The 25676-nt window shown below is 37.7% G+C and overlaps 1 protein-coding gene across 2 annotated transcripts in view; it reads left to right on the top strand.

Annotated features, from left to right (window-relative positions):
- The window catches only part of FNIP1 (folliculin interacting protein 1), a 108646-nt gene extending 84734 nt beyond the window's left edge, over positions 1-23912 (top strand). For both annotated transcript variants that reach the window (XM_083354373.1, XM_083354374.1), the window contains 7 exons: positions 4912-5058; positions 7264-7433; positions 10025-11447; positions 12691-12859; positions 15203-15400; positions 17425-17540; positions 18449-23912. In XM_083354373.1, the coding sequence (XP_083210499.1) occupies positions 4912-5058; positions 7264-7433; positions 10025-11447; positions 12691-12859; positions 15203-15400; positions 17425-17540; positions 18449-18527 (2302 nt within the window). In that variant the 3' untranslated portion in view covers positions 18528-23912. The remainder of the gene's footprint in view (positions 1-4911; positions 5059-7263; positions 7434-10024; positions 11448-12690; positions 12860-15202; positions 15401-17424; positions 17541-18448) is intronic.
- The last annotated feature ends 1764 nt before the right edge of the window (positions 23913-25676 follow it).

Raw genomic sequence — 25676 nt, 5'->3', positions numbered from 1 at the left:
GAGCTTGTCGATCAGAAGGTCGGCAGTTTGGCGGTTCGAATCCCGAGTGCCGCATAGCAGAGTGAGCGCCTGTTACTCGTCCCAGCTTCTGCCAACCTAGCAGTTCGAAAGCACATAAAAATGCAAGTAGAAAAATAGGGTCCACTACAGTGGGAAGGTAACAGCGTTCCATGCGCCTTTGGCGTCTAGTCATGCCGGCCACATGACCACGGAGACGTCCTCGGACAAGCGCTGGCTCTTCGGCTTTGAAACGGAGATGAGCACCGGCCCCTAGAGTTGTAAACGACTAGCACGCATGTGCGGGGGAACCTTTACCTTTTTACCTTTAATCTCTTTTTATTCAGTTTGAATGTGGTCAAGTTTGAAGTAATGTTCCCCAATCTTGTCCCTTTCTTGCTAGACAGATTTAACTGTTGCTATCCAAGTCCCTAAATATCCTTGACCACGATATCTGGGATGATGGAAATTATCTCCAGAAGAGTCTGAGTTGGGATGCTGAGTTAAGGCCAGTTAAGGCCATAATTTTTGAAAAGTCCAGGGTAGAAATGCAAAAGCCCTGCTACAAACCCATTCCCTTCATAATGCAGAGATTTTGTCCTATCAACTGTCAGAAAGGTCGGGAGTATCAGAGCTTTTAAACAGAGCACAGCTATAAGCTCTGAACTTTATCTTCTGAGAGGATTTTCTCTACAAAAATCAGCTTGACTGGATTATGAACATCCATATTATACCGCTGTCTACATGGTATGATTATATAATGAGCAGTGTGAAAAGCATGTGGCCTTGTTTCCAAACGTCGTTACATGAATGGATGCCTCCACCCTACCCTTTTAATTATACATGAATATAATTATCATAATAGTGTGGGGGGGGCAGGAATGGTTTCTTTCTGGTCTAAAACTATATAGTCCTGAGGAACCAAAAGAAGTAACTCCAAGGGCCTTGACTTTGCTTTCCACTAATCAACACCTGGAAAAGTGACTAAGCTGCCCTACAAGTCACCACCATTAACTATAGGTAGGCTTAGACTTGTACATACATGTGTGCTTCTACAATTCGCCTTTGTCCCTTCATCCCAGTTCCTCTTCTTGGGTGTGCATAGCTTCCTTTTTCCAGCGGTGACCGTGTCCCCACCACACCCACTCTCTTTTCTGAGTAGTGGCCACGCTGCCTTGATTGGACCTTCCTCAGAAAAAGGGCAAAGAGATTTCCCAGAGACTGTTAAGATGCAAATGTAAAGAAAAAATGGAAACAGTCTGTGACGTGCTTTAGGCCTTACATAATCTCTGGCTGTGCCCTGTGATGCTGTTGGAGGAGAAGGAAGGAATCGATGCCTGCCACTCGCCTATCCTGAGAGAGCCAGGGAGAAATGCAAGGCAGACTGTCCACTCGCCCTTGGCCAGTTAATCCTCTGCCTAGTGTTTTGTGCAAATTGCTTCTATATCTGGCACGGAGGGTTCCCTTCGCTGCAGTCACATGCCTGCTGGCGAGCGGCCAGCGGAATCTGATCTCTCTGAGGAAACACTATCAGTTGCAGATGCAGCCACAGTTACCAGAATAGTAAATAAAGAGTCACAAGACTGGAGCTAGCCTTTCAACGAAAACAAATCGTTTAATATCTCTGGCTTAAAACAGAAACTCTGCTTTCTCCTCCTGTTGCTCTCCCGCCCTAGAAGTACCTATGGAGTATTCAGACTGAGGAAGCTTTCTGAAACCTTGCTTTGGGGTTTGAATGTGCTGAAATGGGACCCAGAAGGCTGGTTTGAACTTTGAATCCCACCTCATCTTGGCAGAATGGGCTGATTTTCTGTTTTGCAAGTTACAGCTTCCACTTCAAGCGTTTTATTTTATTTTATATTTTTTGGTGGTGGTGGTGGTGGGAATTCTGACAGATGGATGGCAGATCTGGGTTGCAGAGAAGGAAAGCCAAAGGAATGAAAGTCAGCCTGAGAGAACTGTAGTTTTCTTCTGTTTTATATTTTTAACTGTGAGTCTAGGCCAGTGTTTCCCAACTTGGCCTCATGAGGGTATGTGGACTTCAACTCCCAGAATTCTCCAATTCTGAGGCTTTGGTAATCAAAGAGTAAACAATATTGTGCTTCATAGGAAAAAAATACTACAGAATAACTTTCTATAGGTAATCCTCGACTTATGACCACAAGTGAGCTCAAAATTTCTGTTGCTAAGTGAAACAATTAAGTGAGTTTTGCCCTATTTTATAACCTTTCTTACCACAGTTGTTAAGTGAATGGCTGCAGTTGTTAAGTTAGTAATACGGCTGTTAAGTGAATCTGGCTTCCCCTTTGACTTTGCTTGTTAGAAAGTTGCAAAAGGTAATCACTTGACCCTGGGACACTGCAACCATCAGAAATATGAGTCAGTCACCAAGCGTCTGAATTCTGATCATGTGACCATGTGGATGGTACAATGGTCATGAGTGTGAAACACATTCATAAGTCACTTTTTTTCAGTGCCGTTGTAACTTTGAACAAACTATTATAAATTGAGGACCTTGCCAATTTATCTTGGAGAACACCTTCTAATGATGATGTCTTTATGTCTTCTATCTAAACCTTCATAATCTCCAGGACCTTTTAGAATTGCTAATATTAATTCTCTTTTACACGGGCTTAGTTTGAATCACATTGCTATTGTTAAGATGAAACAATTTACCAGTTTTGCTAGACTTTGTTGTAATCTATTTTTCCTGTGAGAAACCCTCACTTTCTCATTTAAAGAATTCTAGTTTGGATAGTACAGAGCTCATAGAACCCACACACACTTTTTCAGAAATCGTTAAGGATGATGGAAAACTGCATTAGTATTTGGGAAGGGAACTTCAAACAGGTCACTGTGGCAGTTTCTAAACTGCATGTAGTGGTAACAGGAAAATTGAAATACATAAAGCTTGAGAGATTGTGTGATTTTAAAAGTATGGAACAGTAATTATGCTAATTGTATTCCATTCTTGGGATTGTTTTTTTCTTGGATTTGTAGATTTTCAAACAATGTCCTCTAGTCTGCAGAATGATTTTCTATCCTTCTATGTACTGGTTTCATTTTACATGAATTTATTAAACAGAAAAGTTGTTTTTATTGATTTATTTACATGATGCTGTCTAAATATGATAAACCCTGCCCCAGGTGAGTAACATTCTAAAAATAGATGCAACAGGGGAAAAAAGGGAAACAAGAAAGGAAAACACATAAGGTGAACAGGAAAAAGAATAAGCAGTTAGTATGATGATGAATAAGCTATTTTAATCATAGTAGAGTAGCTTACGTTTAGCTTCGTGTTCTGCAGATATGTTGGAATTCAACTCCCTGTATTTCCAACTAACATGGCCATGAAAAAAAAGATTAAATGTAATATTGATAAACATTGCAGAAATGATGAATGTTATCCCAAAGAAAGTCCAGTTGCCTCGTGAAAAAGCATCTTTGGGACAACTATGACCTGGGTGACTGAGAATCTCCATAGACATGATGAATGTTATGATAATGATGATAAAATATTGAAGGCGCATCTAAACTTGTCTGTAGCTTTTAAATTTACTGACAGCATATGATACTGTGTGTAAATTGTATTTATTTACTGCTTAAATAAGATACAACAATAGACAAAAGCTTGTTAGGTTGAACCAATAACTACATAATAATACAAAGAAAATCTCTATTGAGTCAATTAGAACAGAGTTGTTTGTTCAAGATGAGCAGTCACACTATTATAAAGATCTTTAGAATTTCTCCAGTGTTATTTATTCCTTTTTTTAAAATCCCAAATCTCAGAACACATTGAAACTCAGCTCTACAATTTCTGTTGTTCACTCTACTTACTTGCACATTCATATAACTGTGCTTATCTATCCAACTCTAAGTCTAGGTAGTCAAGCTAGGACTGGATTCTACAATAATTGAATTGGGATGTCTACCGTGCACTATACCTTGTTTTAAATCTATACATTTTTATAACTTTTTTTCTCATTTCTCATACTCTACATCCTTGTACCTTTCTGTTGGTGTGCCATTGTTTCATTTAGTTTACATAGGGACTTTCACTTGTTTGAGACACCTTGTCTTGTTTTTTCTTTGAAGGTATCATTCTCCATATATTGCATAACCTGAAATCTAGAAGAAATGTATTTTCCTTTCTTGCTTGCTTTGAGTCTCGTTTGATCCATTTTTCATATGTGACCACGTACACAAATACTCAGTATAAAGACAAAAATTATCACTTCACTGTGGCATTATATAGGAAGTCATATTAAATGCTACTAATAATATAATTGTACTTGTACTCATACATGGTTAATTGATTAATGTAGTTACAGTGTTCATGTTTTATATTTAATATGGCTATAGAAGATTAACATATTTTAACATATATTAAATAATCTCATTTAGATTCTTGAAAAGGAAGATGTTCTACAGTAAATGGTTATAAGTTGCTTAGGTCTGCAGAGAGCTCTTAAAGGGCTTATACTGTTAAAAAAAGAAATAATCTTAATATAAATTACTTTGAAGTAATGCTATCTGGTCATCATTCAACTAAATATTAGTGGCAAGTTGAAAGACATGGGATAAGGAGATGGAATGAGTAGAGAAGGGAAAGATGAGAAGTTCAGTCTTTGACGTACTGAGCTTGAGATGACAATGAGGCATCCAGACAGAAATATCAGAGAAGCACTTGGAGATATAAAGCTGGCTAGAAGACGACGTAGTTCTAAGGTTGAATGGGATGCTCTACTATCTTCAGTATGAAGGAGATGCTGGAAGCAGGGAGGTGAGGCCTCTCAGGATTGGGACTAAAATTTTTTTTTTTAAATGACAGTTTGCCTATATACAAAATGCCTCTTTGAGCCATGTGATGTAAGATGTTGGTAACGTAATCTTGTGTTTTTTGCCATTTAGAACAACAATTTGCAATCTCTATACTATGCCACGGATTACAGAACCAGTTTGGCTTACGATGATGTCGGGGATGCCCGAGAAGAACCAACTCTGCCATCACTTTATGAAGGAATTTACTTTCCTAATGGAACAGGCATCCAAGAACCAGTAAAGCATTCCTATATTATTTATTATTATTATTATTATTATTATTATTATTATTATTATTATTATTATTATGCTTTTTTAAATCTTGTAGCAGTTTATTAAGGATGATATGCGTAACAGTGTCTTTTTTTCTTCATAAAATGCCTCAAACCCATAAAGGAAAAGGACGCTATTTATCAGAGTCGAAAAATGTACCCTCAAGTGACAGTGAAGGGTAGAAACCTAAAAGAAAGTTACTTTAGTTGATAACTAATTTCAATTTTCTCTTTGAAGCCAAATTTAAACTGCTGAGTTAACATTTAGAAACCTTTATTTGTTGTTGTTGTTAGTTGCGAAGTCGTGTCCGACCCATCGCGACCCTATGGACAACATTCCTCCAGGCCTTCCTGTCCTCTACCATCTTCTGGAGTCCATTTAAGCTCACACCTACTGCTTCAGTGACTCCATCCAGCCACCTCATTCTCTGTTTAATTCTAAACCAAAAACTACCATTAAAACAACAAAAAATGAAACAGAATACAGTTGCTTAATAATGATACTATTATATAAACTTGATAGCCAACAATAACTTGAAACACAACTTATAAATATTTTTAAGTCTTTTTTTAGGCCTCTTTAAGTTACGTTTCAATTCTGTTTCTAAAAAAAACAAAAACTAATGTTGCTGTAAAAGATTTTAGCCAATGAGACCTGCTGGCTGACTGAAAGAATAAAGATTTGCATAAACAGGAAGGAAAACTTAAGATGAACTGCCAAACCGTATAATCTCCAAAGTGCTCAGTAACCAGATGCTGGAAATCTACCAGCTGCCCAATATCATATGTTAACTACGTTTTCTTAGCTGGGGGAAAGGAATGTAGACTTGGCCTTGGGAATGGTGAAGGAAAGAGCAAACCGTTAAGGGGGAACTTAAAAAAAATTACTCAGGCATGAGAAAGAAGAAACCACAAGAAAGGAAGTCAAAATAAACTATATTATGGTTTTAACTTAGCTAAATAAAAATTATGATTTTGTTTGGTATAACATGGGGCATAGAGAAAATCCATCTTGATCTACTTTCAAGATTTTATTATATACTCCAACAATGGAGAAGATTCCTGAAATTCCTGCCTTCCATGTTTCTTGAATTTGCCTAAATCAAAGGACTCACAGCTGAACTAATGCAATTCCATGGTGTATTGTATCTAGATTTCAAAGCTTCTTTAAGAACATTATTTATTTACTTATTAATTCAATTTTGAAGACACCCAAATACCTGCAACTGTGAGTGGCTTCCCGATAAAAAATTAAGATCAAGAAAAAAGAAGACAACTGACTAGGAACAAAACCCAAAGAACCAAACAGCAAAACAAGCACAATCTTAAACCAAGGCCTGGGAAAACAATCAGATCTTTAGCAATTTGTAGAAAGTCAAAAAGGTGGGAGCAGTTCAAATCTCGGGATGAAGGTGGATATCATTCCAAAGGGCAGGAACTATCACCAAGAAGGCATGCTTCTGAGGTTCCCTATGATGACACTGTTTAATTAATGGGACCAAGAGACATATGGGTAGGGGCAGTTCTCTCATAACCAGGCCCATGCACGATTTTAGGGGCAATAATCAGGATCTTGAATTGCACCAGGATGCCAACTGTCAGCTAGTGCAGCTTGAGAAGTAGCAAGGAAGTTACACTAATCCAGTCAAGAGGTAACCAAGGCATGACTGACTGAAGATCCTCTTGTGCTACTTGAGAGCCCAGTGTGATGTAGGCCAAGCCAAAAGTCCTTTTAAAGTTCTGATAATCTTCTCTTCCAGAAAAGAACAAAAAAGTACATTTGAAATTCTAGTTGCCTTTAAAAATTTCTAGCATTACACGTTTTAGTTTCTTACAAACATCTGACATTATAGAATTAAAAAAAAAGATCCAAATGGGTTGTATTTAGTGGTTCCAGTTCAGAAACTCCATGTGTTGGTAGGACACAGCATCTGCATTCTGTTTCCTGGTGCACCATTTTTGAAACAGAAACAACAACATGATACTATGTTAAGAGTTTTGGAAGTACCTTAGACTCTGTTCCCTGATCTGGAAATGTTAATTGAATTCTCTCTTACAATAAGGGACATTGTGTATTACAGGCTTCCTTTAATAGAAGTAAATTCATCCAAAATTCTGTACAGTTGTTTTCTTCAGTTTCTAAAGTGCGTGCCTTTTTTCCCCCATCCAGATTTTTACCTGCTCTTCTAACTGCAGTTTTGACAAACCATCTGGCCTGGGTTCCCACTGTCATGCCAAATGGCCAGCCACCAATTCGAATATTTCTAGAGAAGCATTCCTCACAGACAGTGGACATGTTGGCAAAGAGTCACCCGTACAATCCACTGTGGGCACAATTAGGTATGTTTTAAACTACCTCAGTGTTCTGTTCCAGCCTATGACCGGCCCTGTTTGAATGTCAGGGACAACCCCTTTTTATAGTCAACAGGCTGGAAAAAACCCAACCAAATTTATTTGCAAAGAAATCAAAAGTTCAAACAAGAGTTAAACCAAAAGTTCAAACAAGAGTTAAACAGGAATAACAGACCAGGACTCTAGCAGAAGATCTTCAAAAGGTTGCCTTCAGCAACCAGCATCTCCCACACCTTCCCCTTTTATCAGCAGTCCCAAGGCGTGGCTTCTCATTGCCTTCTCCTCCTCTCACTGAGTTGCCTCATTGCCTTTCTCTGTTCTGCTCTGCTGGATTGCCTCCTGCTCCTAGCATCCCTGAATAGATCCAGCTGTGAATCATTTACATCCAATACCTCGTGCTCACATGGCTGAGTCTGATGAGGAACAGGCTGAGAGTCCTGCAGTGCATCAGAGCCTCCCTCTGACACCAAAGGCTCTCCAAACCCCCGCTCCTCCTCTTCAGAATCATCAGACTCAGCTGCCGATACCACAGGCTGACGCTGAATCACAACACTCAGTATATTTCTTTCATGAACAAAATATCCATTTGCTAAGGTGTTTAATTCCTGATTGCTAAAAACATAAAACTGTATTTTTTAAAAGAAAAAGACAGTATAACAATTATCAGTTAGATAAAACAAAATATATTAAAACTTTCAATTAATAGTTGTTTTTCTCCACCTCCCCCGTGTTACCACTTATTTCCTTCGTGTTCCTCTAAAACAGACATGTCAAACACAAGGCCCGGGGGCCGGATCCGGTCCGCAAAGTGGTTTCATGTGGCCCGTGAAGCCATCCTGGAAACAGTGAGGGAACGGCCCCCACTGCCTTGGCCCAGAGACCCTCCTTCTGCCAGAGACCCTCAGATCTGTCCCACTCCTGCCCAGGCCCCCATAGGGATCCTTGATGCGAACGATGTAGAGCTGGCCATGCCCACCCAGTAGGCCATATGCACTCTAGCCACGCCCACCCAGTAGGCCACGCCCACCCTGGCCATACCCACCCGGCCCCTTGAGGGCAACTGCAATGCTGATGCGGCCCTCAATGAAATTGAGTTTGACACCCCTGCTCTAAAATGAAGTTTAATTTATGGTATAATTCTACTTCCAAGTTTGTTACTCAAGGTTCTTACAGCCTGATTCTATTCATATTTATTCAGAAATAGCAGTATGGTAAATTCGGAATTCTGGAGTGCAAAAGCCTGGAATTTTATCCAGCGGATCCTAATGGATTGGGCATTGTTATGCATTAAGCAATTCATGCTCTGTGAGATTTTTATATACAAAGTATCAACACAGCTGCCCATTTTTTATTATTATTATGCCTGGGCCATATCTGTAGTGATTGTCAAAATGAGCTCCTGTATTTCAAAGTTTATGCTGTGTTCGGTATTATGTTTTGGTATTCTTGTTCTTGAGGCAAATGCAGCCTTTACACCATGGAAACTGACTAGAATAAAGCAAGTAATAGAGACACTGGGAGTCAGGTTAATAAATTATTATTACATATATCAGATTTATTAGCATTATAAATTTAAGTTTGGGTGCAAAAAATAATATTGTAAGGCATTATACAATTGGAATAAAGCAATTAAATGATTTTATAGAATAATAATAATAAAATAATAACAAAATTATTGACCTAAAGTACAGAAGTATTAATTATTTATCAAATTTGTATAGCCACTCTTTTTGCAAAAATAGACTCTATTAGAATCCATAGAGAAAATGTAATATTATATCTAGTTAAATGTAATGATATAGTGTATAAAGGAGAATAATGCATAAGGAGTGATTGTTTTAGAAACTAAAAATTAGAGTCCAGTTTTAATGATTATTTTTAAAATGATTCTGCCAACTATTAATGAAAAAAGATAGGAGTAAGAATCAGTTGACAGTAAGGCCATAGTACATTGTCATAGAGTACTAACCAGATGAACAGCTGCATCTGAAATAGTTCCAAACAGAGAATGTCTAAAAGGTGTTTGAAGAGAAGTCATGACATATTGTACATACTGTGGAACAATATTTGGCTATCGAGGTAGAACAGATTGATCTGATAGTAACAATTTGAGATATAACAAGTCAATACAACCAGGGTTCTCTGCAAACTCTTCTGTGAGGTAGCCTCCATTAATCAATTTTTTTATGAATGCCCAGACATGTATAAATAATCTCAGAAATGCTATATCAGGCTTCAAGGAGTGACTTTGTATGATTTGCCCAGCCCTAGAATTTGGTTTGGTGGGGATTTTTTCCTGTCTGTCTCTCTCTTAATTGCACTGTTAAATTCATGATAGGAAAGCCACGTTGTTTTTTTGCTTTTTTTCTCATACACACTGGTTCTTCTCCAGATGGCTATTTCTGTTCTAAGTGTTGAAAAATAGAAAGATATTCCGCCTTCTCATAAATTTAAACAATGATAGTGTCCCTTAACAGTAAGCTAAAAATTGGGAGATAAAGATCTCTCTCTCTCTCTCTCTCTCTTTCTCTCTCCTTTTATATTCTGCTTTTATATTCTTTTTATATTCTGCTTCACAGGAGATCTGTATGGAGCCATTGGATCACCTGTGAGACTATCAAAAACAGTTGTGGTTGGCAAAAGGCAAGATCTTGTGCAACGCTTACTTTATTTCCTTACTTACTTCATAAGATGCTCTGAGTTGCAAGAGACTCATCTTTTGGAAAATGGTGAGGATGAAGCCATAGTAATGCCTGGTACAGTCATCACCACCACACTAGCAAAAGGAGAGGTGGAGGAATCTGAATACGTGCTCGTCACAATGCACAAGAACAGAAGCAACCTATCCTTTCAAGAGTCTGAAGAATTGAGAACTTCTGATTGCAGTTGTAAATATTGCAAATGCCCTGTTAATGCTAGTCAAAGTGCAGATACTGTTTCAGGACTGGAGAAAGAAGATTCACAGAACACCCCAAAAATGCATAAAGCTGCTTCATGTGAAAGCAGTGTGGAGCCTTCTAATTCTCAAGAAAAGTCTGTTGAAGTTAAGTGCAAAGAAACACCAATGCCTTGTGCAGGAATAAAGTTAGAAAGAGAAGTCTTCACAGGATCGGCTTCCGTGGAAACATGTGTGTTGCCAGAATCCAGATTGGAACCAGCTGGTGGATTACGGCAGAATAGAGAATTGATAGATTCTGACAATCAGCCTGTTGAACTGTTGAGATCAACAAATACAATGGTAGAGAAGAAACCACCTGATAAAATGTCATCTCATGCAATTCCTTGTAGTGTGGCTGAAGTTCAAACAAAGGTGACTTTCCTCATTGGAGATTCTATGTCTCCTGATTCAGATATTGAGGTGCGAAGTCAAGTGGCTGAAGAACAAATGACCAGGCACAGCAGCCATATGGAGATTGAAGAAGGAACAACTGCTGAGCAGAACTGTGAAAAACAAACCCTTGAGGACCAAAAAAGAGATCAGAATATGCCCGAAAAGTTCCCTCAGGTTGCCATTGAGGTCCAGAATTGGAATCCTTACAGAGTGGAAAGTGCAAATTTGCTTACCGAATATTTTACTGAAGAAGGTTCTGTTGCAACCGGGACTATAGATGATATTCCAGTGAAAACAGCAAGAGACATTCTAGACTCTAATAGTAGCTTAGAATTTCCACCCAAAACTTTGAGTACAAAGAATAATAAATCCCCTAGTGAATTTTGTAAGTTTATGGAATCTGTTCATCAAGAGACTTGTAAAAACTGTTTTGCAGAGCAGGACCAAAGAGAAAAACTCTCCATGTTTATCCCCCATGGGGAAAGAGAGAACTTAGAAAAAAAATCTGATCCAGGTGTGGATTGGGACATTCCAAGAAATGAGAGTTCTGATAGTGCTCTCGGTGACAGTGAAAGTGAAGATGCAGCTCATGATGCTGCAAGGACAAGCAGCAATTATTATGGGGCAGAGCAAGAAGAATGGGCAGAAGAAGAGGACATACCATTTCCTGGGTACGTGTTTCTGGTAGCAACTTACATTTTCTTAAATCTGAATGATTGTCAGCCCTTCAAAGTAGACCAAACGAGGAAACCAAAGTCTTGTAGGCCAATATTTTTATTGTATAGATAATAATAACAGAATCTTGCAAATCTGAATGTGCTGCCCCGTCCCTCCCTTCCTTTTATCTTTGGGGGAACTAGGGAGAGTCTTGTCTGAGATGTCTCCTCAAGTTACTATCTGTCTTGGACTCGACCCTCTTTTATCTGACTATTGTCATGGTAGTGACTTTTCCTCCTTTTCCTCAAGGCCATTCCCTCTTCCCTATTCCATGATTTGCTACATTCCTCCCAAATAGTGGTCTTGAAGATAGTAGCCAGACTTGTAGGTGTATGTGTGTAATGGTTAAACACATACGCTATGGAGAAAATATTATATATTTAATTATTTTAACTGGGTTTCTTTCCTGATATTTCTTTAAGAAATGCAGTAATGCAAATAATATTTATTTCACTGAGGCTGCAATTTAAAAGAGTATCTAATTACTTTTCTTACTTCGTGTAGTATATGTAGTATGTAGTATAACCCTAATTTAGGATAGGTTATTTAAAGAAAGATGGTTGTTTAAAAAATAGTACCGTATGACCATTATTAACCAGCAGTAGTTTATATAGCTTCTTCATGTCTATTCTGTGATCCAACTGGAAGTTTCTTTAATCCATATTCTAACCTTGATCAACAGTGAAGATGACCCAATTTGCACTAAAAATCATCGTATGCTTGTACATGACTTTATTATGGTCACAGACCACAGTTGCAAACAAAGATGTTAAAAGTAAGATTAAAATACAAAACAGAATAAGAATGTTACATGGTTACAGTTACAGTTATACTCCAACTGTCTATCAATGAATCCTCCACCATGTAACATTCTTATTCTAATTTTACAGGCTATGAAATTTGGCTATGTTCAAGGAAACACAGTCATTATTAAAATGTAATAATCTTAACTGCATAAAAAATGATCAGAATTTTCCAGGTGTTTTTCCAGGTAAGGTGTTAGAAGGTGGGTCCTAGTATCCTTAGAGAGAGTATAGGATAACAGGACATGAGCTGTATAGGAGCTTATATATAAGTAAGTCCCACTGAAATTTTGGTGGCATTAATGCAAGAGTTGCCCACTATAGTGTTTTGGTGAAGTAGAGAGAAATCAGTGCTAGTTATAGTATATATGCCCATGTTATACCTTTTTTTCAGGTCAAAATTAATTGAAGTGAACTCTGTCCAGCCCAGTATTGCCAATTTTGGAAGGTCCTTGCTAGGTGGCTACTGTCCATCTTACGTACCTGACTTTGTTTTGCAAGGACTAGGAAATGATGAGAAACTGAGACACTGTTTGATGTCAGATTTGTCGCATGCTGTGCAGGTAATTGAAACTATATTCAACAGATGAAATATATCTCAATAGCCAACAAAAAAGAAATATTTCTAAAGCTTGCTAGAGCAGGCATGGAGGTTGGTTTTTTTTTTTTTTCAATTTTCACGATCTCATTCAGAAAAGATTCTTATCATTTCACAGAAAAATGAAAGACCTGCTCAGCTTTGGCTAAGAGTCTTTGGATGTTCTCTTGCTTGAGGTCACATTTAATTCTCAAATTTGAGGCTCATCTTATTTCATTCACTATTTAGTGATAATATTTATGTAACCATTGATTAAAATGTTTATGTTTGAGTAATAGGTATGAGTGGTAAAGAACTCATCTTCATATCCTGCTTGGAAGGTTTTTAGAGGCATCTGAATTCTACATGAATAGGATTCATAATCTGATCTACAAAGGGAACATTTATGTTTTTAATTATTATTTAAGTTTTTCCACTTCTTATCAGCACTAAAAAGTGTAACAGGGTGTTGCTGTTACTAATGTAGACAAGTAATAATGAACTATGAACAAGAACATATACATTAAATAAGACCTTAAAATTAACTTTACATGTGCCTTGGCTTTGTAAGGTTAGCAGCTGGTTGTATTTTTGTCCAACAACTTCCTGTGCAGTCGTGGCCTAAAGATTAAAATTAACCAGGAAGTATAACTCATCATTTTCTCCTCTGGCTTGTGATTTGAAATGGATGTTTTCTATTTATTTTCAAACAAAAAAAAGAATACTTTTTTTTCTCAGACTACAGGTAGTCCTCGGCTCATGACCACAATTGAGCCCAAAATTTCTGTTGTTAAGTGAGACAGTTGTTAAGTGAATTTTCCCCCATTTTACAACCTATCTTGCACAGTTGTTAAGGGAATCACTACAGTTGTTAAGTTACCGAACCAGTTGTTAAGTGAATCTGGCTTCGCCATTGACTTTGCTTGTCAGAAGGTCAGAAAAGGGGATCACATGACCCCCAGGACTCTGCAGCCGTCATAAATATGAGTAAATTGCTAAGTGTCTGAATTCTGATCATGTGACCATGGGGATGCTGCAGTGGTTGTAAGTGTGAAAAGTCAAGTCAAGCCAAATCACTTTTTTCAGAGCCGTTGCAACTTTGAACAGTCACTAAACAAACTGTTGTAAGTTGAGGACTACCTTTATAATTTCCAACATCAAAGGGTGATGAGACAATATGCTGTATATAGACCCCATATACATTGACATATATTTCCATACATAACACTGGCTGTGAGAGAGAGCGGATATAATATTGGTGATTTGAGGGCCTCAATCATTTAGCCTTTTCTGGTTCAAACGTAAACAACTTGGGATACATTTGATCTGCTTCAGAACTACTTCAAACTCATTATTTTACAAGTGCTTCTCTTTTGCTCCCTCTGCTGGTGTTTGTGCCTAAGGTAGGCTTGTGGCTACAACTTCACAATTTCTCAATATGAATTGGAAGATGACATCCTTAGGCAACTCCATTTGAAAAATTTAAAAAAGATGGAACCTTTCTAAGGTGCTTTGATTTACGTCAATTTAGTGGATGTAAACTGAATCACTCTTGCACAAAAGTAGAAAGGAAGAGAAAGAGAAACTTAAATAAGTTGCAGAGCTTGCATGTGATCCTCTGCCATATCACCACCTGTTCTTCAAACGTGTAGACTGATTTTTGTAGTTGGTTACGGGCTATCCTATGTCAGTGATGGCGAACCTTTTAGAGACCGAGTGCCCAAAAACCGCCCTGCCCCCACCCCGCCCCCACTCCGCTCCACCCACCCACCCCTGCCTTCACCCCGCCCACCCTCAGGGTCATCCATGGCCCACTGCAGATCGCCCAGGCGGCCCTGCAGCGCCATGGTGGCCACGCCCTCTGCCTGTGCCCTGCAGCATCATCTGCTGCCCAGCTGCCATGTGCTTGGCTGCGCTGCTCTGCATGGGCCGCACCCGGGAGTAACTCTCCAGTGGGGGCTGCTGGTGAGGAGGGGGCTGTGGGGGGAGGCAGGGCTGGGGCAACGGCATGCATGCCCAAAGAGAGGGCTCCGAGTGCCATATGTTCGCCACCAATGTCCTATGTCTTGACTACAGTGAATACACTAAGAGTTTGTTTGTTTGATTAGATTATATATTGCCTTTCTTGGCATTGCAGCTTTCCCCAAAACGCTGCATCTCTATTGTTACTGATACATTGTTTGACCTCTGATGCTAAATTATTTTGAGATTTTCATTCTCAAATCAAGTTTACTGACAAAAAGTTCTCTTACACCATTGGTGGATGGCTATAATATCTTTAATACCAAAGTCACATTTGTTAAATGGCATGTATCTCTTTGCCTTGTAGCATCCTGTTCTGGACGAACCAATTGCAGAAGCTGTCTGCATTATCGCAGATACTGATAAATGGACAGTGCAAGTGGCCAGTAGCCAGAGACGAATCATTGACAACAAACTTGGGAAAGATGTGCTAGTCTCTAACCTTGTCTCTAACCTGCTTCATTCCACTCTTCAACTTTATAAGCATAATTTATCTCCAAATTTCGTAAGTACTTGGGCAGTTGAACTTTGAATGGAATCCTGCAGTTTCTGACACTGTGCTACATTACTGTATTTGCCCTCTCCCAGAAAAAGCAAAATGTTTTTAGTTCCTTTGACTTCAGCTGAATTTATTTTTTATGTGAACTCTACTTATTCATGCAAACTTTGAAACTTCCCGGCAAACTTAGCAATTCTTCAACTTCTGTTTGTTTCCCAAGACTGATGTTTCCAAACAGAACAGCAGAAGTGGATGGCGATTATAGTCTAAAAATGTGATTCCCAGTACATCCAGAGCTCCCACTTTCAATTTTTGTTTCTTATGTTGAATAAACAGGAAATTGCAGACTGCAGATTATTTAGCTTGCATATTTGAATTTATAACCCCAATGACTGAAAACATGTTACAAAATCCACCATAGGACACAACTAGTCACTTTATTTTATTTTATTTCATTTATTAAAGAGTTTTACAAAAACAAGATTTTACAATATATCCCCAAATCCCCCACACCCCAAACCCGCCCACTTCCCCCCCCTTCCCAGAGCTAAATACAGGATTATAGTTATAATAATCATATTCTAAATAAAAATTATACATAATATACAATTAACCAAATTCATAATGTGCTTTAACTCCCCTTTAACAACAACTAGTCACTTTAGAACAGACATGTCAAACTCTCGATGTCATGTGACGTCGCACAATGTATTGGAGCTTTTTCTCCATTGCTGTCAATGGGGTGGACGCAGTTTCCTGATGACACTTCCGGCCCACGGGCTGGCAGTTTGACACCCCTGCTTTAGAACAATTCAATATTTATTCATTGCTTGTCTCTTTTCCATTATTTCTTCCTCTGCCTTTCACATACACTCCCACTTTTCCTACAACATTCTAGATTTTGAAAATTTAAAGAGTATGAATGGCATGCATCCAATCAGAGACTATTTTGAAAACTGATGATAATGTAAAAAATCAGTTAAAATTATCTTCATGAAACTAAATCAGAGGGAATAATTCCTCACTGCATTTTTTTTTTGCTTTATTTCAGAAATACTTGTGGATAGGGAGCAGGATGATTTTATAGCGGGAAAGCTTTCCATTGAGCATCTTCCTCCTTGTTTGAGATTATCACTAGTTTTATACATACATACATACATACATACATACATGCATACATGTGTGTGTGTGTGTGTGTGAAGTATTTGTCAAGACTTTTGAATACCTTGCTGGTTAAATCTTCTTTCCTGTTTCAGCCTAACCCAAGGCTATCTGCAGGCTATAGTCACAACTTACGACAGTTCATTATTTGTGTAAATTATTCAAATTGCTAATAAAGAATTAGGGAATATGCCTTGGATTTCTTTCTTTGATGTTCACCATGCATCAAATGAACCACGGTTTGTCGCCCTCTGATAGGGGAGTAATAATCCTCCCCCGACACTGTACCCTGTCCTTCCTCACTCAATAAGCTTACTTAATGAAAGTTGTACAAGAATCTTGTTTGGTAAACTTAACTTTGGTTAAATTAACTATCAAACTTAGACAATTATTAAGAGTTAATGCTATTAAAAGGGACGCGGTGGCTCAGTGGGTTAGGATGCTGAGCTTGTCGATCAGAAGGTCAGCAGTTTGGCGGGTCGAATCCCGAGTGCCACGTAACAGAGTGAACACCTGTTACTTGTCCCAGCTTCTGCCAACCTAGCAGTTCGAAAGCACGTAAAATGCAAGTAGAAAAATAGGGACCACTACAGTGGGAAGGTAACAGCGTTCCGTGTGCCTTTGGCGTCTAGTCATGCCGGCCACATGACCACGGAGACATCCTCGGACAAGAGCTGGCTCTTCGGCTTTGAAACGGAGATGAGCACCGGCCCGTAGAATTGGAAACGACTAGCACGCATGTGTGGGGGAACCTTTACCTTTACTTTACCTAATGCTATTAATGTCTAATATCTTTACCAATTATAATGACTACAACATGTAAGCAGATTCAGTGTCTATGTGTCTAAAATAAATACATTTGTCCCTAGTGTATCATGCACCTAGAAGATCGGTTGCAGGAGCTGTATTTTAAGAGCAAAATGTTGTCGGAATATCTCAAAGGCCAAATGCGGGTTCATGTGAAGGAGCTGGGAGTAGTACTGGGGTATGCTTTTTATCCAATTCTTGGTCCTGTTTACTTGTTTATTTTGAATACACAACTTGTAGGGCTATTTGCAACAAATGTTTCATAGTCAGGAACAGCATTACTGACTGACTTGACCTGCAATCTGGATCTCATTTGCTTTCACACTGAACTTTTTACTAGGAAAGCATCTGTACTGAGTTGCAGAGTTTAAATTATAACCTACTTGGAGAAGGAAAGATAGGTTTCAGGATTATCAGCTGCTTGACTATTAACTACTATAAGAAACAAAGATAACTTTAGACAAAAAAATCTATCTAAAGGCAGCAATTAGAGCCGACTCTTGGTAAATTAAAGGGTAATTTTTGGAAGGACAAACGTTTGTATGTACGGTATATTTCAATATGTTGTTCTTACATAGTATAAGAATCTACTATAAGACCAGTCCTTAAAGCTATATTGTAGGCAGCATATAAAATCAGGCCAATACAAAGGATATATTTTCTTTTCTTTGGTTCCTATTTATTCATCTCTAATTTTAAGAAAGCACTCCAAATTTAAACCCAGTGATCAAAAATTGTGTGCTTGAGAATATTCTGAATTGCATCCATCCACTTTTGATTTCCAAGATAGCTGAAACAATTAAATCTTTAGCAAAGCAAATCTGTTGTCAGACTGGTCCTGGGGGAATTGCTTCTTGTGACCATCAGTCCCATTATATGTATTTATGAAATAAGTGTTTGCATTCTTCAATTACAGAAATATTCAGAGGTTGCTGTAATATATTTAAAGTACATTGACAGTTCATATACACAAGCTGTTTATGTTTTAATAAGCTAACTATAAGTGTTTTTACATGAGAAAATTATAATGAGCTTCAGAACTTTTCAAGCCACAATGGTTGTTGATGATATTTCTTTGTCTTATAGGATTGAATCCAGTGATCTCCCTTTATTGGCAGCTGTAGCAAGCACCCACTCTCCATATGTTGCCCAGATTCTTCTCTAAAACACCAAAAGGGCAAAAACAATAATTTTATTTTTATAAAACGGAAGACAAGGAAACAGACGTGAACTTCCATTTTCCAGACTCCTTGCTTGCAGGCAAGTGAATTGAACAACCTGCCAGCTTGATAATGTGCCTCTGCAAGTGAACACATAAATGTACAAACATGTTCCCTTTCTTTGCTTGCCTATTCATTTAAAAATCAACCAACCAACCAATAGAACAGAGATTCAGATTACTAAAGAAGACACTAGATTTTGGAGTACTGTACATGGTTTGGACAAGGATTGCCAAAATGATTGTAACTGCAGACTGTTGAATTACAGAATCACCAGAATGAAGAACTCCTTTGTGGCCTGCAAAGTGCTGTTGATGCTTGTACAAGGGATTGGAACCAGCTAATGTTTGAAGCCAATTAATAGTATATTTACAATGCATAATGATGAAGCTCTTTTTATAACCAATTCAACTTCATTAGAACTACAATAAAATGTTTATTTGTTAAAGGCAGGTAGGATTGCAACCAATTCAACTGTGTTAGAAGTGTAGAAATTAATTCGTTAATGGCAAGTAGGAGTTGGGAAGGTAGTGTGCAATTAATTTCCAGAGAAGGCCTGGGTGTAATATTTGTATGAATGCTTGATATTGATTGAGAATGAATGAATATGAATATATATATATGAGTGCAAAATTGACATGTTTGTTGATGTTCTGATGTTGATACTACTGTTTAAAGACTTCAGAAAACAAATACTTGCTTTTTATATAAAAAAGGAAGAAGCTGAACAAATGTTCTATAATATTTTATTAGTTTTTTTAACAAGAATTTCTTCCCCTTGATCATGCTTCATTTGGGATGCTGTAAAGAAAAACTAGTTGCTCTTAAAGCTATTTTTTTTAAAAAAGAGGATGTTGTAAGAGCTTTATTACATATTGGTGTTCCATTAATTTCAGTGTATTTTTCTGAGAATTTATACCTTATACCTAAATAATTTCTATAATACAGAGTTAGAATGTTGGAAAATAATTCTTTAGCTATCCAGACAAATTTTAAGCTTTAAAACTCAATTTGTTTGCATTGTATTAATTATTAGGGTATTCAGACGAGACCACTTTTCTAACCTGTTTATTAAGAACTGGTTTATAATTTAATCCTATGCGTGTTTGCTTCAAAGTAGGTCCCAGGGAGTTTAATGGGATTTACAAGTTCTATCCAATTGTGGCCTCTGGCAACCACTCTGTGCCCACTTACACTCTTTGGGAGAAGATCTGGAAATATGGAGTGGATTTATGGAAAAGAAAAAGCAATTGTGCCATCCCCTTTCATCCTATGCTATCATTTTTGTCATGATTAAGTAATAAAGAATTCTGGTATGGGACCTGTAAGTTATAAACATATATATTGTAAATCAATCTGAAGAGCCCTCTAGATGTCTTGCAGCTATAATTCCAAGAATTCTCAACCAACATTTGATTTTTGGGAGTTGTAGTTCAAAACGTAGTGGTTTTTAATTTGAGGATGATGATATTATTTTGAATCATTTTTACTACCTCAAGTTAAATAAGGGGAAATGGCATTAAAAACATTTAATACTTTCCCCTGTATCTAGTCAAGCATCAACAACATAGTGAATTGCTTTATTCTGTGATATTTTGATTCAGCTGAAATCAAAACACATTTTTTCCTAATTCATACACTCATGAAGCCTTTCAGTTGTTGAGGTTTTTTTCTTTTTAGTCTGTTTTTGGAGATTGCTAGAGTTGTTTCTCCTTGCCTTTGCTGGAAAGCATACCACAAAATATATCTACATTGCCCTTGTCCATAGTAAACAGTTCTTCTGGTCCTATTTTGATAACACTGTTGCTATATACTATGACTGTATTAGGTCAGTGACATCAATAATAATAGGAGGAAAACTTAGGTTCATCTGAGAACTTTAAAACCGTTCCAACTGGAGAAGGTATAGGGCAGCTTTACAAATAATCATTTACTGTATTTTATTGCACAGTGGCCTGTGTTGCCTATTAAAATTTTAAAAAATAATTGGACAGAGCCTACAACTAACTTTGGTAGTAAAGTTTAAGGATGCCTGCTTCCCCACTTCTTACTACTTGATTACCTCTCCAGCATTTGTTGTTTTTTTTTAAATTGGACAAGATCACTACCTTACACAGCAGCAAGACTTCTCCATTTTATTTTATTTTTCATTTTCAATTATTTTTTAACTCTGTTATATTTGGATGCTTGCCACAATAGACAGGATTGGGGCTAATATTACAGAAACAACTCTTTGTTAAAATGAATAACAATTTAGTTTTTATTATTTTAATAGATTTTATTATAAAGCAAGTCACAATAATATGTGCAGACTATTCTGCTATGCTACATATGCTTGACAGTCAAGGAACAGTTCTAGTAGCATACTGAAGAAGTGAATAGAAATCCATATAAAACAATATTCAGTTTCCATTGGAGCACACAAATAAATGTGGCCTTCCCTTTCACCTACCTGTTACATTTACACATCCTCTAAGCTTTCCAAACATTTAAAAATTCTAGCAAGAGGTTTTTTTTAGTATAAAAATTCATCCCTACACCTGCACATTAGCTAACAGTGTAATCATAATTTGGCATTCAGTCTGCTGGGCCTTTGCAGTGGTAGATGCAAGTGGGTGGGTTTAGCATTTAAAATGTTGAGCCATTGTTTTACTTCAGAACAAATTGAAAGATAAGAAGTTTTGCAAATCAGGCTGTCTCTCCAGTAAGCATAATGTGAACACTGAGAGTTCAGGTTGATTTTAATACAGATGTCACTCACAAATGGCTTGTCGTTGTTGTTAGTTGAGAAGTCGTGTCTGACCCATCGCGACCCCATGGACAACGTTCCTCCTACCATCTTCTGGAGTCCATTTAGGCTCACCCCTACTGCTTCAGTGACTCCATCCAGCCACCTCATTCTCTGTCGTCCCCTTCTTCTATTGCCCTCAATCTTTCCCAGCATTAGGCTCTTCTCCAGTGAGTCCTTCCTTCTCATTAGGTGGCCAAAGTATTTGAGTTTCAACTTCAGGATCTGGCCTTCTAAAGAGCAGTCAGGGTTGATCTCCTCTAGGACTGACCGGTTTGATCGCCTTGCAGTCCAAGGGCACAAATGGCTGCACTAACACAATTAAGTGGACATAGATTTGCCTATTGTAGTTAAAATTAATCAGGCTTGGACTGGTCATTAAAGTAGCCCCAGTGAACAGCAAACACGGGCTCAACTGTTTCTCATATATTTTTTCAAAGAATTTTAAAAGAAATTGGTTAGGTATGGTTAGGTTTTTAGGCGATTCTCATCAAGTGGCTAGAGTTGATGTTATAATTTTGTTACAATTAAATTTTTTAACAATGGGATCTAAAGCCTGCCTAAAAACAGAAGCTACAACTATGAAAGGGAAAAGGGCTTTTCAATAGTCAAGGATACCTGATTGATATTTTCTACGGTTCTTCCCCAGTTGAGAAATAATTTGCATTCCAGTTGGAACATAAATCTGTCTCCCACCGGCTCACCTCCAATATATCTTGCAGACAATCACCTTGAACGTGTTTAGTAAAGAAACTGCAGGTCTCAAGGATTTCCACATTGAAAAAAGTGATGAATGTGTTGGGCGTGCTGATAAAAGTCTGCATTACTGAAAGGCATAATTTTAACAAATGTTAAGTCCCACAGGGGTTTCCACACTGCAGCTTCATGCCAGATTCTGTGATTACAGTTTTTTCCAAAAGGATAGAACAGTTTATACCGTAAGCTTTTGTTATCTCCAGTCAATTTTCTTTTCTCCATTATTCCAAAGTAAAGGTCGTAAATACTCAAAAATGGTAGAAGACAAGCAATCATTTGCATATATATAAGTGGTCCTGTGTGATTCACATGTAAAGCTAGGATAGTCTGCTCTTGCCACATATAGATTGGCCTTTAACAATTTGTCTTCTAATTTCTAAATTAAAACTAGAAACAATGTCCCATCTTAGTTTTCCTCCTGAGGTATCAAGAAATTAAGCTGTTGATTGCAACTTTATTGCCTGGCCTTACAACTCTCCTGTTCCTCTTAGGGTTTCTGTTCTTAGCTGCAAAAGTGTTCTGTAGAGTACATGTGGATTTAAAATATCCTGCTACGGTATTTTCATGTTGTGAAATACAGGAAATCTTGTTGGAGCAAAGAATTTGCTTATTTGTTCCCTCTCTGTTTCTGTATTGTGTGACAACTGCGTATGTAGTTATTGTGTTATGTTTCTTGATGTTGGCTATTGGTGATTTGGAGGCATCCATTGAAGCTGCTTCCTGGGTGAACTCTAAGCAGGGCCTCTAAATGGGAAGTTTTTCCACTGCAGTAGTGAACTATATACTCACCGGCAATTTTAAAGAATTGTATTGCCAATGCTTCTCAACCTTGGCAGCTTGAAGACGTGGACTTTAACTCCCAAAATTCACCTGCCATTTTGGAAGTTGAATTCCACACTTTTTCAAGCTACTATGGTTGAAACACTGGATTAACAAGAAACCTTGGTAATTTCCTCAAGTAATTTCCTCTGTGTTACCATTGGTGAATTTCTCCAAAATCCTTAGATAATTTCAAGCATTTGGTTGAATTGGTTTATTTTTATAATTTTGTTACTCATTTGAATTATATAACGGGAATAGTTACTGTGCAAAAAGTATGGCATGAGAGCATGCTTTCTTGTGACTGATAACTTGTATATGGTACATGAAATATCAAGGTACTGCATAGATATATCTGGATTTTAATTCTTTTTCTAAGGGAAGTATAACAGCACTGTAGCATTGACCTCATATCATGCTGTTCAGAACAATGTACATACAAGACTAATCTTGATTTTTGCAATATTTCTAATGCCCATTGATATGTCTTAATTTTAAGGCTGAAAATATTTAAGTATATTGCACATAAATGCTAACAAATTTATTTCCACTGATAACTTGCAAATGCAAGGTTGTTAAAAACAAAGGGAAAGGGGAATCTGAAACATGATTTTTCAATGTAGCCTTTTAAAAATCTATGAGTTATAACAGATATTTTTAAAATGGTTTTAACTGTCTTGTTTTCAGTCTTCTCTAAATTATGTAAATGGTGGTATGTGTTATATGCTGGATAAAATGTACATAATTGTTATCTTTTGTGTTTTCTGTAATATATACATATACATATACATATGTGTGTGTGTAAACATATATATGTGTATATATGTGTGCGTGTGTGTGTATATATATATGCACACACACACATACATACACAAATGTACATACATATCTGAAGATGTGCACTTGTATTATAATAACTTCCCAGTTTTAGGGGAACTTTGTGCAATAAATACAAGATTGTCTTTAACTACTAGTTGTTAACATTGTCTTATTTTATTCAGGGTGGCAGATTGTTGGTGAAAAAAAAATATAATCTAGAATTATTTCAGTTATATCAAAAGCCCATCCCTCTTGTACCTTCATCAATATCACATACACATAGAGAAGGGGAGGACTTTGACTGTGATGGCTGTTTTGACCTTCATTCTGCGATAGTGCTGCAAGTAAAGGTACAGAGCTATTTATGAACAAAGGGAGAAAATGCATATCAGGAATATGAATTGGTATTATCTATTTTTTTAGAACATTTCAATTGCCCACTTTAGATTTTGGAGAGACAAGACTAATTGTGATCTTCGCCATTTCTAAGCACTGCTGCTACACAGGTTATAGGGTCAGTCGTAAAGGATTCAAATGTTTATACACTAACGCACAGAGTATGAGCAATAAACAGGGTGAATTAGAAATTCAGGTAAATGAGGACGGATATGATATTGTTGCCATTACAGAAACCTGGTGGGATGAAACCCATAAATGGAATACACAGCTAGAGGGCTTTAAATTATTTAAAAGAAACAGCAAATTAAAGAGGAGGTGGAGCTTCTCTCTATATAAGAAATAATTACATCTCTACAGAAATAGAGCACAACAATGATGAAAACTGTCTTGAATGCATTTCGGTCGATATAAAAGGGGGGGAAAATAATATTGCCATACCGTGTTTTCCCGAAAGTAAGGCCTACCCCAAAAATAAGCCCTAGCTTGATTTTGGGGATGGGCCTAATATAAGCCCTACCCCCAAAATAAGCCCTAGTTTTAGAGCAAGGCACACTTAAAAATCAAGCTAGGGTGGGGGTGGGGGGATAGATCTGCCTCATGTACCCCGCACCACTTACCTGACAGCCAGCCTTCTCCTTCTGAGGCGTGCTTTGCAGCCAGGCTTACATTTCTCAGTCTCAGGCCTTTCCAGAAGGCATCTGCAGCCAAGGACCGATCTATGGATTGAATCCATAGTCAGTACTCGGCTGCATAGGCCTTCTGGAAAGGCCTGACTGCAAAATGCAGGCCAGAATGTCTTGCAGAACGAAGCTGTTCCTTTGGGAAGCATGGTAGGTGTATACTATAGGCCACCCAACCAAACCGAGGAAATGGATGAGCTTTTTGCTAGTCGTTTAGCTAAGGTATATAGGAAGCACATCACAATAGCAATGGGGGACTTTAATTTAATTTAATTTAATAATATTTATATACCGCCCTTCTCCCTGAGGACTCAGGGCGGTTCACAGGGCAGAATAAAATAGACTTTAATTACCCTGACATCATCTGGGAGACAAACTCTGCACCAAGTGGAAGATCAAACAGATTCCTGACAAACCTAGCGGAGAACATTGTCTCCCAATAAGAGAAGGGAACTAGGGGATCAGCCATATTGGACTTAATTCTCACTAACAGAGATGAAATGATAGAAGTTGTGAAGCCACAGGAACCTTGGGTGGGGAGGGAGTGATCATGCAATACTGGAATTCAATATTATGCAAGCACAAGCAATACAACATAGTCAAGCTAGAGTCTTGGACTTTAAGAGAGCTAATTTCAATAAACTTAAAGAGAGCTTGGGAAGGATTCCATGGATGAGAATCCTTAAGGAGAAAGCAACTCAAGAAACTTGGGAAATTTTGAAAGGTGAGTTTATAAAAGCCCAGCCTAGCACAATATCAATGAAGAAGAAAAATAACAGCTCTCAAAAGAAACCAGCATGGCTGCATAAAGAACTCTCTGATAAATCGAAAGA

Source organism: Vipera ursinii (assembly GCF_947247035.1).
Source record: "Vipera ursinii genome assembly, chromosome: 2".
NCBI classification, from domain to species: Eukaryota; Metazoa; Chordata; class Lepidosauria; order Squamata; family Viperidae; genus Vipera; species Vipera ursinii.
The sequence above is the reverse complement of the archived record's forward strand: the minus strand, read 5'-3'. Positions and strand labels throughout refer to the sequence as shown.